The sequence below is a fragment of the Cyclopterus lumpus genome, chromosome 15, assembly GCF_009769545.1.
Source record: "Cyclopterus lumpus isolate fCycLum1 chromosome 15, fCycLum1.pri, whole genome shotgun sequence".
In the NCBI taxonomy this organism is placed as follows: Eukaryota; Metazoa; Chordata; class Actinopteri; order Perciformes; family Cyclopteridae; genus Cyclopterus; species Cyclopterus lumpus.
Window position 1 is genome coordinate 25,218,000 of NC_046980.1, and position 16,715 is coordinate 25,234,714.

Genomic DNA, 16,715 nt, shown 5'->3' on the forward strand with positions numbered 1-16,715 from the left:
CTCCACGATCCAGACCTCCACAATCCACGAGACAGAAGGAGGTAGAGAGGAGGGGGGCCACAGAGGCATTGCGAAAGAGTCCAGACCAATGAGGTCCAACTTCAGACACAGCCAGGGAAGAAATAGAGTTAATAAGGTGCAATGTAGAGAGAGAAGAGGAGATGGGTGCTCAGTGTATCCTAAAACATCCCCCAGCAGCCTATAAGCCTATAGCAGCATATCAAGGGGCTGGACCAGGGCAAACCTGATTCAGCCCTAACTATAAGCACTATTAAAGAGGAAAGTCTTAAGTCTACTCTTAAATAAGGTGACTGTGTCTTGCCCCGCATTTAGTGAGCAGCTCTCTAGTGGGGCAATATGGTACTACAAGCTCCTTAAGATATGATGGGGCCACACAGGGCCACAAGGAGCCACACAGGGCCACAAGGGGCCACAAGGTGCCACAAGGAGCCACACAGGGCCACAAGGGGCCACAAGGTGCCACAAGGGGCCACAAGGTGCCACAAGGAGCCACACAGGGCCACAAGGGGCCACAAGGGGCCACAAGGAGCCACAAGGGGCCACAAGGGGCCACAACACGGAGCCGCCTGACTCACAAGCTCTCGGGCTGTTGGGGGAATGTCGCTGCACATTGGCTCTCATTGTCTCTGCATGCACACAAACACACAGGAGGGGGAGGGGGGGGGGGCTCACAGATCAAAGCCGGGCAAATCCACACAGAGAGTCACATTTGGGCTATTTTTAGCCACGGCTGCTCGCATGCAGACTCATATGAAACAGGAAATGCACACGACGGCAGTGGATACTCACGCAGATGTATTTTGCTCTGGACTGCGTCACACTGAGCGTGTCTGAATTCAAACTCTCAGGCACGTCCTCTTTATGGTTCAGCTTTTTATTTGGATTTTATTTTGAACTTGAGTGCCAATTAATTGCATGTGTTTTGCCCCGAAAAGAGCTTTGGCGTGATTCAAATAACAGTGAAAACATCAGTTATTGTGAGTTTTTATTTTGTAAACGCCCATTTACCTGTATTTGGAATTCAGCAGTGGTCCCAGATTTGTAATACAGAGTTATATATAAATAATGATGTGTTTTTGTTTAGTTTTTTACTAATGAAAATGAGATTGACATACACTTCTGTACCGTAAGAATTTTCCCAAAAGGGATTTAAATCAATTCCTCTGCATTTGATTGGACCGCTTAAAGAGTGGGAGGGCTTCTTACGGCAGACGGGCAACACCCTCTGGAGGGCACACAGGATGGACGCATGACAATATGGTGCTATGTTGACGGAATGAGATATTAAATTCAATTCCAACATCAGTGCGAGGGAGCGACCTGACGTCCGGTTGTAGACTTGTAAACCACGGCCATGCCGTCTACCCTCCCCTCATGTTCCCATAGCGCTTACATAAGCACATGTCATATTTTGTTTTACTGGAAGAAAAAAATATTGGATTTTCTAATATAAGAATAAAAAGACAGATTTGAATTTCAACCTTAAGATTTTAAAGTTTGACGATGTTACAAAAATAAACTTAAAATAAACTCAATTATATATTTATATGTAAAGAAGGTCACTCAAGTGAGTATAGGCCACCGCCAAGGCCATTTACATGAATGAAAAATAGTGCTTGTATTCGCGCCGTGAGTCGGTGATATTAAGTTATGATACGTAGTGAAATTGGTTGCCCTGGTTGTACCAGACTTGAATTAAGGGCGCATGAGTTTGAGGTCTTGAAAATATATCAATATGAATTATATCCACCAATGACCAGGAATCCGGAACAAAAGTATCAGTTATTTCTTGTCATTGAAAGCAGACAAAAGTTATTTTTCATATTCTTCTCCTGTGTGTGTTTTTTGTTCTCTGCAGCAATCCACGAGTTCCCCAGGGATTACTTCACCAACCAGGAGCGTGTTGATGGAGCAGTAGGCCTTCACGTCCTCTTTGTGAGTGTTGCCTGCAGCCGGACATGCACACTTAAAAAAGGGAGCTGGTGCTTATTTTCTTCTTAGAGGAAATTACAGAGCCGATTGCAAACAAAAGAGGCTTCTAATTAAGAAACGGTTAAAAAATGGTTAGTTGTGATACTGAAGACGTCTCTGGTGAGGGACGCATCAGGGTTGCGATGTGTCCATCTAATAATGTAGGAGACAAGAATTCTGTCCATTACACATCATTTAGCTGACGCTTTTATCCAAAGCGACTTACAACCATGTTACATTCATCCACCGTAGACACAGCTAAAGGGAAGAGTTCAGGGTTAAGTGCCTTGCTCAAGGACACATCGACTGGGGCGCTCCACTGTCCAGTGGTTTATGGAGAACCTCTTCAAACTAAATGTAGTCCAGTTGTATCTATGGAAGCCCTGACAGGTGTGTGATTTATCGGCATACATGTTTTTATGTCGGTTGTTTTCTCCCCTCCCTTATTACTATAACAGGAGGAAATAAAACGTTTTACCAGGTTTAAACCAGGTTTTTTATTAGTATCATTTTGTTGTTGTAATACTAATTTCGGCCACAACAGGCGCACATGCACCACTTCCCCAAGTTCTGAACAGGACTAAAAGCAATCACGTTTTTTCCGGATTGAGTTTGAGTTTGAGTTTTAAATTCACATGACTTGCTAACACATGATGTACTTTGTATTAAATAAAAAAACACCTGGAAGAAAACAGGGGTGTTGGGGCGCTTCAGCCTCTTGTTGCCAAAGTTACACAGTAACACTTGATCCTGACAAAACTTTATTTTAAAAAACATGCAAAACGGCGATCCGTCGTCTGCACAGGGCCAAAGCTCAGCCGAAATTCATCTCCTTACCGTATCTCTAAGGCTGAGTCCTACAGAGGAAACTCATCTCCTTACCCTATCTCTAAGGCTGAGCCCTACAGAGGAAACTCATCTCCTTACCCTATCTCTAAGGCTGAGCCCTACAGAGGAAACTCATCTCCTTACCCTATCTCTAAGGCTGAGCCCTACAGAGGAAACTCATCTCCTTACCCTATCTCTAAGGCTGAGCCCTACAGAGGAAACTCATCTCCTTACCCTATCCCTAAGGAGGAAACTCATCTCCTTACCCTATCTCTAAGGCTGAGCCCTACAGAGGACCTCATCTCCTTACCCTATCTCTAAGGCTGAGTCCTACAGAGGAAACTCATCTCCTTACGCTATCTCTAAGGCTGAGCCCTAAGGAGGAAACTCATCTCCTTACCCTATCTCTAAGGCTGAGCCCTACAGAGGAAACTCATCTCCTTACGCTATCTCTAAGGCTGAGCCCTAAGGAGGAAACTCATCTCCTTACCCTATCTCTAAGGCTGAGCCCTAAGGAGGAAACTCATCTCCTTACCCTATCTCTAAGGCTGAGTCCTACAGAGGAAACTCATCTCCTTACCTTATCTCTAAGGCTGAGTCCTAAGGAGGAAACTCATCTCCTTACCTTATCTCTAAGACTGAGCCCTACAGAGAAACTAATGTGTGTGTGTGTGTCTGTGTGTGTGTGTGTGTGTGTGTGTGTGTGTGTGTGTGTGTGTGTGTGTGTGTGTGTGTGCGTGGTGTGTGTCTGTGTGCACGTGGTGTGTGTGTGTGTGTGTTGGCCCCTGCAGGCGGTCTACATGTTCTATGCTCTGGCCTTGGTGTGTGACGACTATTTCGTCCCCTGTCTGGAGAAGATTTGCGAGGTAAGAAACACTTAAACAGAGCTCTTCAAAAGAACTCTTTGTAAAGCGCTGCGATGGATATTGAAAAATAGTGTTTTCTTTCTTTCTTTCTTTCTTTCTTTCTTTCTTTCTTTCTTTCTCTCTCTCCACCAGCGTCTCCAACTGAGTGAGGACGTCGCAGGAGCAACCTTTATGGCAGCCGGCAGTTCAGCTCCTGAACTGTTCACCTCTGTGATCGGTGAGAAACACATTCATTCAGAATCAGAATCAGAATCAGGTTTAATTGGCCAAGTAAGTTTGCACAAACAAGGAATTTGACTTGGTAAGGTGACTCTCAGTGTGCTTACACAAAATATACAACACAATACAATACAATACAGTATACAAATATACAACATAATACAAATATACAACACAATATACAATACAATACAAACAAACAGTGCAATGGACTAAGGAGTTTAAGAGTATGTACAGGCGGAATGGCTATATACAGTGGCTGTGGAATGTTGCACAGCAGTAGTGCAAGAAGAAGTGGAGAGTGCGAGAAGTGCAGGGATTTAAAGTATATAAATATAAATATATATATATGCTACAGTGGTGTTATTTGTTCATATTTAGATTTATTTCAACATCTTTTGAGTAAAAATAATTGACATTATGTTCCACATTTAACTTTTAGTCATAACACTGAGTCATATCTGAAATGACTAAACTCTTTAGATAAGAAGACCCAACTGGTTGAAAAGATTATCTGCTCTCTCTTGATATTTTATAATAATGTGTATATTGGATTTATTGTATTGCATAATATTGTATTTCATTGCATTGTATAGGTAGTTTGATTTTTGTTTCGCAAAATTCCATCTCGAGCTTGTGAACCCTTAAATATGTATATATTTATATATTTTAGAGGCTTTAAGATGTGAAAGTGTGAAAAAACATTGAACAAATGAAATGTCGTTCAACGTCTGATGACACACTTTATGTTTGAACAGCTGTGGTGTGCAGAACACACAGTTAATTGACATTAACATGTTCAGAATATGAACATAAATCTATTCAATTTCAATTCAATTCAGTTTATTTTGTATAGCCCAATATCACAAATTATAAATTTGCCTCAGAGGGCTTTACAATCTGTACACATATGACATCCCTGACCTTTGACCTCACATCAGATCAGGAACAACTCCCCAAAAATAACCTTTGACAGGGAAAAAAGGGAAGAACCCTTCAGGAGAGCAACAGAGGAGGATCCCTCTCCCCGGATGGACAGATGAATAGATGTCATGTGACCAGATGAACAGAGTTACAGAGTTACATAAACACATTACATGAATATGACAATGTATGAATGGAACTCCAATCCATGAAACAGAAGGAGGTAGAGAGGAGGGGGGGCGGGGCATCAGCAGGGCCAATGGGAGGCCGGCTCACCAGCATCAGACACCTCCAGGTCCAATGGCTTTGTAGGTGAGGAGAAGAATTTTAAATGTGATTCTTGATTTTAAAGGGGGACAGTGCTAATACAGGAGTCATGTGATCTCTTTTCTTCGTTTTTGTGAGTACACGAGCTGCAGCATTCTGCATCAACTGGAGGGACTTAAGAGACTTATTAGAGCAGCCTGATAATAAGGAGTTGCAGTAATCTAGTCTGGAAGTAACAAACGTGTGAACCAGCTTTTCTGCATCTTTTTGGACAAGATGTGCCTGATTTTTAAATGTTACGTAGATGAAAAAATGCAATCCTTGAGATTTGCTTCACGTGGGAGTTAAAGGACAAGTCTCGGTCAAAGATAACTAGAGATTCTTTACAGTGGTGTTGGATGCCAGGGCAATGCCATCTACAGAAACCACATCACCAGATAATTGATCTCTGAGGTGTTCAGGGCCAGTAAAATAACTTCAGTTTTGTCTGAGTTTAACATCAGGAAGTTGCAGGTCATCCATGTTTTTATGTCTTTAAGACATTCTTGAATTTTAGCGACTAATTTTACCCTAACCCTGATTCAATACCACGTCTCAATGTGACGGAGGACTCCTGTGCTAACTTTAGTCCGTCCCAGATTGATCATATTGTCGATAGTGCTACAGGCTCACTGAGAATGACACTAGACTTGATAGCCCCACTGAAGAAAAAGACAGTGAGGCAAAGGAGGTTTGCTCCCTGGTATAACCCTCAGACCCGCGACCTAAAGCAAACTTCACGAAAGCTTGAAAGCATATGGTGTTCCACCAATCTGGAAGAATCACGCTTAGTTTGGCGAGACAGCCTTAAAACATATAAAAAGGCTCTCCGTAATGCCAGAGCAGCCTATTACTCATCAGTAATAGAGAAAAATAAGAACAACCCCAGGGTTCTCTTTAGCACTGTAGCCAGGCTGACAGAGAGTCACAGCTCTGTGGAGCCGTGTATTCCTATAGACCTCAGTAGTAATGACTTCATGAACTTCTTCAATGAAAAGATTTTAACTATTAGAGGCAAGATTGATGCTCTCTTGCCCTTAACTACTACCGATCTGTCATCAAGAGGAGTGGCATTGGAAACGGCTGTATGCCCTGGTGTATATTTGGATAGCTTTTCTCCCATTAACCTAGACCAATTGTCCTCAATGGTTTCTACTTCTAAACCGTCTACCTGTCTCTTGGACCCCATCCCAACGAGGCTGCTTAAAGACGTGTTGCCTTTAATTGGCACCTCTCTGCTGGATATTGTTAATGTGTCTTTGCTAACAGGCCATGTAACACATTCCTTCAAAGTAGCTGTAATTAAACCTCTCCTGAAAAAGCCCACTCTTAATCCAGAGGTGTTGGCTAACTACAGACCAATCTCTAACCTTCCCTTCCTCTCTAAGATCCTTGAGAAAGTAGTCGCAAATCAGTTGTGCGACTTCCTACATCAGAATAGTTTATTTGAGGAGTTTCAGTCAGGATTTAGAAAACACCACAGCACAGAGACAGCACTGGTGAAAATTACAAATGACCTCCTAATTGCATCAGATAAAGGACTCATCTCCGTACTGGTATTATTAGACCTTAGTGCTGCGTTCGACACCATTGATCATGACATCCTATTACAGAGACTGGATCAGTCGATTGGCATTTCAGGTACCGCACTAAGTTGGTTTAAATCCTATTCATCAGATCGATCTCAATTTGTATTTGTAAACGATGAAGCCTCAATGACCACCAACGTTAATCACGGAGTTCCACAAGGTTCTGTGCTTGGACCAATTTTATTTACCTTATATATGCTTCCTTTGGGCAATATTATCAGGAAACACTCCGTACACTTTCATTGTTATGCAGACGATACTCAATTATATCTATGGATCAAACCAGAGGAGACCAACCAGCTCGCTAAAATACAAGAATGTCTTAAAGACATAAAAACATGGATGACCTGCAACTTCCTGATGTTAAACTCAGACAAAACTGAAGTTATTTTACTGGGCCCTGAACACCTCAGAGATCAATTATCTGGTGATGTGGTTTCTGTAGATGGCATTTCCCTCGCATCCAACACCACTGTAAAGAATCTAGGCGTTATCTTTGACCGAGACTTGTCCTTTAACTCCCACGTTAAGCAGATCTCAAGGATTGCATTTTTTCATCTACGTAACATTTCAAAAATCAGGCACATCTTGTCTCAAAAAGATGCAGAAAAGCTGGTTCACGCGTTTGTTACTTCCAGACTAGATTACTGCAACTCCTTATTATCAGGCTGCCCTAATAAGTCTCTTAAATCCCTCCAGTTGATCCAGAATGCTGCAGCTCGTGTACTTACAAAAACTAAGAAAAGAGATCACATTACTCCTGTATTAGCTGCGCTGCACTGGCTCCCTGTAAAATCAAGAATCACATTTAAAATTCTTCTCCTCACCTACAAAGCCTTGATTGGTGATGCACCATCATATCTTAAGGAGCTTGTAGTACCATATTGCCCCACTAGAGAGCTGCGCTCACTAAATGCGGGGCTACTTGTGGTTCCTAGAGTCCTAAAAAGTAGGATGGGAGCAAGAGCCTTCAGTTATCAAGCTCCTCTTTTATGGAACCAGCTTCCACTTTCAGTCCGGGAGGCAGACACAGTCACCTCATTCAAGAATAGACTTAAGACTTTCCTGTTTGATAGTGCTTATAGTTAGGGCTGAATCAGGTTTGCGCTGGTCGAGCCCCTTGATATGCTGCTATAGGCTTATAGGCTGCTGGGGGATGTTTTAGGATACACTGAGCACCTCTCTCCTCTTCTCTCTCTCCTTATGGATACATTTACATCTCTCATTGCACCTTATTAACTCTGCTTCCTCCCCGGAGTCGTTGTGACTTCACGTCTCATAGGGTCCATTGGACCTGGAGGTGTCTGATGCTGGTGAGCCGGCCTCCCATTGGCCCTGCTGATGCCCCGCCCCCTCCTCTCTACCTCCTTCTGTTTCATGGATTGGAGTTCCATTCATACATTGTCATATTCATGTAATGGGTTTATGTAACTTTGTAAATGCTGTTCATTCTGTACACATGACATCTATTGCTTCTGTCCATCCGGGGAGAGGGATCCTCCTCTGTTGCTCTCCTGAAGGTTTCTTCCCTTTTTTCCCTGTGAAAGGTTATTTTGGGGAGTTTTTCCTGATTCGATGTGAGGTCCTGGGACAGGGATGTCGTATGTGTACAGATTGTAAAGCCCTCTGAGGCAAATTTGTAATTTGTGATATTGGGCTATACAAAATAAACTGAATTGAATTAGAAGGAATCGCTTCTTTAAATTTAGCTACAGCACTGTCAGTTAGACATCTGGTGTAGAAACTTTTGACTAACGGTGTACACTCCGGGAGTATGAACTCAAAAGTTATGAGGTAATGGTCTGACAGAAGAGGGTTCTGTGGGAAGACCTCCAAATGCTCAATGTCAATGCCATATGCAAGAACAAGGTGGAGGGTGTGGCCAAAGCAGTGAGTGGGTTTCTGTACTCTCTGACAGAAGCCAATCGAGTCCAACAATGAGATAAATGCAGCACTAAGGCAATCATTATCAATATCCACATGAATATTAAAATCTCCTACAATAATAACCGTATCAGTTTTAAGGACTAAACTTGATAAAAACTCTGAAAATGCAGATATAAATTCTGAATATGGACCTGGTGGCCGGTACAGTTTAACAAATAGAATTGGCTGTAATGTTTTCCAGGTTGGATGTGAAAGACTAAGAACAAGGCTTTCAAATGAGTTGTAGTTTAGTTTAAGTTTAGGATTTATTAATAGGCTTAAGTCAAAGATGGCTGCTACTCCACCTCCTCGGCCGGTGCCTCGAGGAATGTGAGTATTAATATGACTTGGAGGAGTTGATTCATTTAGGCTGACATATTCTTCATGGCTCAGCCAGGTTTCAGTAAGACACGATAAATCAATGTGATTGTCTGATATTAAATCATTTACTAATACAACTTTAGATGACAGAGATCTAATATTTAGGAGTCCACATTTAATTATCCTGTTTTGTTGCACTGTTGCAGTAGTGATGTTAGCCTGTATGAGGTTATTTTGTATGACTCCTCTTCTGGTTACTTTTGATTTAATTAATTTAAGTGGCCATCGGACAGACACAGTCTCTATAGAGTTAAGGTTAAGGGTGGGTAACTGCTCGGATGGAAGTGCAGAGAAGGGTGGAAGACTACAACTCTGCTTCTGCTTCCTGATCTGAACTCTAGTTCATGGATTAAGTCCGTTAATCAACTTGGCCATGTTTGTAGAAATGAGACAGATCAGGCTTTCCCCAGAAAGTCTGCCAGTTATCTATGTAGCCCACATTGTTTGCTGGGCACCACCTGGACAACCAGCGGTTGAATGACGACATGCGGCTATACATGTCATCATTGATCAGATTGGGGAGAGTGCCAGAGAAAACTACGGTGTCCGACATTGTCTTGGCATAAGTACACACCGATTCCACATTAATTTTAGTGACTTCCGACCGCCGCAGTCGGGAGTCATTACCGCCGGCGTGTATTATAATCTTACTGTAACTACGCTCATCTTTAGCCAGCAGTTTTAAACAAGATTCAATGTCGCCCGCTCTGGCCCCCGGGATGCATATGACTTTGGTCCCTGGCTTCCCTATCTTCACGTTTCTGACTATGGAGCTACCTATAACAGAGTGGGTTTCTCAGCGGGTGCATCGCTGAGTGGGGAAAACTGGTTCGAAACGTGAAGAAGTTGGTGGTGCTCAGTGGGCTTCTGTTTAGACTTAAAACTCCTTCGAACAGTCACCCAGCCATCCGGATGCTTGGGGGCTGCCGGGGAACAGCTAACAGAGGCTAAAGCTAAAGGCCTAGCGGCTTCGCACGGCTATGGGGGGGGGGGGGGGGGGGGGGGGGGGGGGGGGGGGGGCGAGCTAACTAGCGTAACTGTCTGATCTTCGATGGTGCGGAGCCGTGCATCTAACCAACTTAGAACTGCCTCCAACCAGCAAATGAACTACACTTGTTGCATGTACCGTTATCATTAAGGGAGGCAGAGGAATAGCTATACATGAGACACTCTGAGCAAGAGGGAGCGGGAGGGGGAGAGGAAGACATCGCGAGCTGCTAAGCTGGCAACCGGAAGTGATGCAATACGCTTACCGGAAGAGAGAGGGAGCGATGCGTTTCTAAAAAACGCATATCATCTAAAAACAATAGATGTATCCATGCTTAGATAAAAACTAAATTTGTATTGTTAATACAAAACTCAGTTACTACTCAGAAACTGTCAACAAGGCTAGTACATGGTAAGTGGACTGTCTTCACATGACATCACACACTGATGTGAGGAGCTACCAGCCAAGGCACACATGTAGCACAGCTACAGGAGACATTTGGGGTTAAGCGTCTTGCCCAAAGACACATCAACATGGACCAGAGGAGCCGGGGATCGAACCACCGATCACTGATCCTCTGATGAAGGACTACCAGTTCTACTACTAGGCCCACAGAAGAGTGTCAACATCACCAAAAACACAAAAAACAAAGTTGCATCCTCAAAATGTCAACATATAACATAATCTGATGGACCCAGTTTCACATGCTCACAAAGTACATTTATTGTAAGTTAGCAAAAACTCACATGGAAGAAAAACATTGAGAACAATCGGGTAGTGGTGCTCTTCAGCCTCTTGTGGACAAAAAACGAGGATTACAACAAACACTTGAATGAAGAAAGAACAATTTCACCTAAAATCGTTCTTTTTCACAGATTAAAAGAAGAAAAAAAAAATATATATATATATACATAATTAAATGTTGTTACTCTCCGTCACAAAGAGCCCGTCCCGTGTGCTCATCTGTGTTCTTCTTGTCTGCTGTAGGAGTCTTCATCACCAAAGGTGACGTCGGGGTGGGCACCATCGTGGGCTCGGCTGTCTTCAACATCCTCTGCATCATTGGAGTTTGTGGCATCTTCGCCGTTCAGGTATCAGCGATGGCTCCTCCTATCTTCACAGTTCCACCACCAACAACCTGACACCTCAGAAATATATGTGTATACATGTTCAGTTCACATTAAACTACACACTCTCTCCCTCTCTCTCTATCTCTCCCTCTTTCTCTCCCTCCTTCTCTCCCTCCCTCTCTCTCTCTCTCTCTCTCTCTCTCTTCCCACTCTCTTTTCCCACTCTCTCTTCCCACTCTCTCTCTCCCTCTCTCTCTCCCTCTCTCCCTCTTTCTCTCCCTCTCTATCTCTCCCTCTCCCTCTCTCTCTCTCTCTCTCTCTCTCTCTCTCTCTCTCTCTCTCTCTCTCATAACTGTATTGTTTTGGAGCAAAAGAGTGCTTTTCTATTTAGATTACATGTTATGTAAGACCAAAACACACACACACACACACACACACACACACACACATTGGTCTATCGTACCTTGTGGGATGCGTTACTCAACAGGACCACAAAACTAACTGTAGTTCAGTACCTAGTATCGTCTCACGTCTGTCCGTCTGTCTTTCTCTCTGTCTGTCTGCCTGTCTGCCTGTCTCTCTGTCTGACTGTCTGCCTGTCTGCCCGTCTGTCTGCCCGTCTGTCTCTCTGTCTGACTGTCTGCCTGTCTCTCTGTCTGCCCGTCTGTCTCTCTGTCTGTCTGTCTTTCTGTCTCTCTGTCTGTCTGTCTGTCTTTCTTTCTCTCTGTCCGTCTCTCTGTCTTTCTCTCTGTCTGTCTGTCTGTCTCTCTGTCTGCCGGTCTCTCTGTCTGTCCGTCTGTCTTTCTCTCTGTCTGTCTGCCTGTCTGTCTGTCTTTCTCTCTCTGTCTGCCTGTCTCTCTGTCTAACTGTCTGCCTGTCTCTCTGTCTGTCTGTCTGTCTGCCTGTCTATCTGTCTTTCTCTCTGTCTGTCTGTCTGCCTGTCCGTCTGTCTGTCTGTCTGCCTGTCCGTCTGTCTTTCTCTCTGCCTGTCTCTCTGTCTGTCTGTCTGCCTGTCCGTCTGTCTTTCTCTCTGTCTGTCTGCCTGTCTGTCTCCCAGACGATACATCTCACCCGCTGGCCTCTGCTCAGAGACTCTACGTACTACACCTTGTCCATCTCTGCTCTTCTAGTGGTAAGGAACAGCTACACCTAACCCAAACACAGTCATATTTATTATTCATATTATTATTTTATTTTACTAAATTATTGTATTCATTAGTTTATTTGAAGTGTATCGATTGGTTTTATTGTTTCATCTATTGAACTGTTTATCAGCTTTAGCTCTTACCTGCTTTGTAAAATCTGTTTTAAAGGTGCGATATGAATAAAGTTATAGAAACAGCTGAAATTAAACGTTCACCTCTATTATTTTCACTCATCTGTCTCGGTCTTCTCCCATTTTACAGTTCATATATGACGAAAAAGTGGTTTGGTAAGTCAATTATTCATTTATTTTTAAATGGTTCGCAAGAATTAATGAGCAATTCACAAAATACTTCCCATTGTAAATGGATCCAACCGGTGTGTTCCAGGTGGGAAGCTCTCACCTTGATTCTGATGTACTTCGTCTACATTCTGATCATGAAGTAAGTAATGCAGCTTCATTCCCGCTCTGGACCTTTCTAGAGATGTTTCTCGTCACGGCGATATCTCCTTCCTTCAAACTTTGCACAAAGCGCATAACATTATGGGTGAGATTGGATAATCCCACTTGCACCATGGAAATGTCAATTCTATAAACTTTTGTTGATGGAAACAATGTGGACTAAACATCACGGACATTCTGACACCGAGCGAGTTGATGAATTCTTCCGATCGAGTTATTCTCAATGCTCGGCATCGGTGTCACGGGGGGCGGATTCCAGCAGAATCAGACAAATCCTGCAGCAACCAGCCCACCCACCGCAGTGAAGGGAGGACCAGGAGGACCAGGAGGACCAGGAGGACCAGGAGGACTCCAAACCTGGAGCACACAGACTGGCAGACTCTGCTGCACATTACAAAACTAACTTTGAGGTTTTCTAAAGGGACTCTGGAGCCAAATCAACACAAAATTAATGTTCCTTGTTGGAACTTAAATGGAAAACAATAATGTAGAAAAGAAAACGACATAAAATATACATTGCAGATAAGTGGTGTATTGAAAGAGGATAAATCAGTTGTTAGCAAGAGCCCGGGTAGCCACTACAGTATTTTATTATGATAAAGAAAGCCATTATACTGTAGATAAATATTAGAAAGGAATAGTATTTGACCTGACCTTTGTTTCAGGATGAACTCCCACGTTGTTCGTTTTCTGGAGAGCGGAAGAAGAACTCGCCAAGTTTGAGGAATGCGCGGCCAATAATGCCGAGCTCGACGAGGGCTGTGACGCCACCGCCGTCCTGCTGAAGAAAGGTACTTAAATAAATAATCCCAGTTAAACCACATCTTGTTTTCATATGTTACATTAACGTTCGTAACCACTGAGCTGTTTCCCTTTGCTTCCAGACTTTATGCTAAGCTAAACGGTGTGTGTGTGCGTGTGTGTGTGTGTGTGTGTGGCCTACAGCGAACCACCACAGGAAGCCGTCGGTGCTGATGGTGGACGAGCTGCTGTCGGCGTACCCCCACCAGCTGTCCTTCTCCGAGGCCGGCATGAGGATCATGATCACCAGCCACTTCTCCCCAAGAACCCGCCTCACCATGGCTTCGCGGATGCTCATCACCGAGGTCAGGACACTCACACACACACACACACACACACATTAGTAGTAGACCGCAGACCCCCTCCTTGAGAAGGTAATCTAGTGCTGCACCAGCAGGTAAAAGCACACCGACACACGGCTGAGTGGATGTGCCAGAATTGTGCAACACACAGCTTATAACTACAGTATCCTTCAATCTTTAAAAGCCTATATTTCGTCCACCGGCTTTAAATTTGATTTGATATGTATACATTCTGACTGTAAAAGATGGAAGAGATCTCAGTAAATATTGACAAAGCTGCTGTATGAACAGGAAGTAGTTGTTTCAATGCGTCTGTATTGCACACAGAGGCAGCGGCTCATCAACACGCACACCTTGACCAACGGCGACTCCGACGTTCCTGTCAAAGGACGAAGCAGGCGGAGCCTAGAAAACGGGATGTCCGGGACCGAGAGGGGTGGCGGCGTTCGCCATGACGACCAGGAGGCGGGTAACGAGACGGAGAATGAAGACAACGAGAACAATGAGAACGACGAGGAGGAAGAAGAGGAGGATGGAGGGGGACCCTTAGTGCCCTTCAAGTGCCCAGGTACCAGGAAGTGTTATTGTCAAAGATTTACTTTGCACGCATAAACACACACAAACACACACATAAACACACAGATACAAACACACACACAAACACACACACACACAAACACACACATAAACACACACACAAACACACACACACACACAAACACACACATAAACACACAGACACAAACACACACACAAACACACACACACACAAACACACACATAAACACACAGACACAAACACACACACACACACAAACACACACATAAACACACAGACACAAACACACACACAAACACACACACACACAAACACACACATAAACACACAGACACAAACACACACACACATACACAAACACACACATAAACACACAGACACAAACACACACACAAACACACACACACACAAACACACACATAAACACACAGACACAAACACACACACACACACAAACACACACATAAACACACAGACACAAACACACACACAAACACACACACACACACAAACACACACATAAACACACAGACATAAACACACACACACACACAAACACACACATAAACACACAGACACAAACACACACACAAACACACACACACACAAACACACACATAAACACACAGACACAAACACACACATAAACACACAGACACAAACACACACACACACAAACACACACACACACAAACACACACATAAACACACAGACACAAACACACACACACACAAACACACACATAAACACACAGACACAAACACACACACACAAACACACACACACATAAACACACAGACACAAACACAGATACATACACACTCACACACACACACACACACACACACACACACACAAACACCCAAAAAAACACACGGACACAAACACACACACAAACACACACACACAAACACACACATAAACACACAGACACAAACACACACATAAACACACAGACACAAACACACACACACACACAAACACACACATAAACACACACACAAACACACATACATATACACACACACACACAAACACACACACATACACAAACACACACATAAACACACACAAACACACGTACACACACAAACACACAGACATACATACACACACAAACACACACACAAACACACACATAAACACACATACAACACACAAACACACACACACAAACACACACATAAACACACAGACACAAACACACATACATACACACACAACCCACAAACACACGCACACACACACAAACACACACATAAACACACACAAACACACCTACACACACAAACACACACATAAACACACACACAAACACACATACCTACACACACACACAAACACACACACATTCACACACACAAAGAAACAGACACACACACACACACAGTCACTGCAAGAAAAATGGAACCAACACGTAATCGCAACAAAATACTAACATTATAATTTTAACATATCTTTCTGTTTACATGTTAAACAAACAAGATACAAGACATGTGTTCATATCTTGTTGCAGTATTTCCACTGCAGATAGTAACCCAGCAGATGATCGCCTTAGCAACACTGCATTAAACTGCATTGACATCGCCTGCAATGTCACGAATTCCCTTCATCAGCAACAAAAACAGTTGAACGTCTTCACTTGATAAATTGTACTGTGCAGTGTACAACCGTCATTCTCTCTCCTGACCACCAGGGAGTGACTCCTCTGGTTGTATAGAAGTCTATGCTTCATGTGTTAAAGCTGCATTCTCTCTACTGACCACCAGGGGATGACTCCTGTGGTTGTATAGAAGTCTATGCTTCATGTCTTAAAGCTGCATTCTCTCTCCTGGCCACCAGGGGGCGACTCCTCTGTTTGTATAGAAGTCTATGCTTCATGTGTTAAAGCTGCATTCTCTCTACTGACCACCAGGGGACGACTCCTCTGGTTGTATAGAAGTCTATGCTTCATGTGTTAAAGCTGCATTATCTCTACTGACCACCAGGGGATGACTCCTCTGGTTGTATAGAAGTCTATGCTTAATGTCTTAAAGCTGCATTCTCTCTCCTGACAACCAGGGGGCGACTCCTCTGTTTGTATAGAAGTCTATGCTTCATGTGTTAAAGCTGCATTCTCTCTAATGACCACCAGGGGGCAACTCCTCTGGTTGTATAGAAGTCTATGCTTCATGTGTTAAAGCTGCATTCTCTCTACTGACCACCAGTGTCGCACTGTTGACAGTTCTCTGACCAATCAATGGTCTGCAGAGTTTTAAACTCCACCTTCTGGTATCGGCTCAGCTCGCTTGGGACTGAAGTGGTACCACAAACAAGTACCAGGTACTCTCCACATTCTTTGTACTATGGAGTGGGAA

At 43.5% G+C, this 16,715-nt stretch overlaps 1 protein-coding gene across 1 annotated transcript in view; it reads left to right on the forward strand.

The window, feature by feature from the left end:
- slc24a3 (solute carrier family 24 member 3) overlaps positions 1–16,715 on the forward strand; it is an 87,059-nt gene that overhangs the window by 65,574 nt on the left and 4,770 nt on the right. The window contains 12 exon segments of the mRNA XM_034552108.1: positions 1,880–1,956; positions 3,612–3,686; positions 3,819–3,903; positions 11,007–11,110; positions 12,147–12,221; positions 12,496–12,521; positions 12,622–12,675; positions 13,361–13,389; positions 13,392–13,421; positions 13,424–13,486; positions 13,641–13,801; positions 14,126–14,366. Coding sequence (XP_034407999.1) covers positions 1,880–1,956; positions 3,612–3,686; positions 3,819–3,903; positions 11,007–11,110; positions 12,147–12,221; positions 12,496–12,521; positions 12,622–12,675; positions 13,361–13,389; positions 13,392–13,421; positions 13,424–13,486; positions 13,641–13,801; positions 14,126–14,366 — 1,020 coding nt within the window.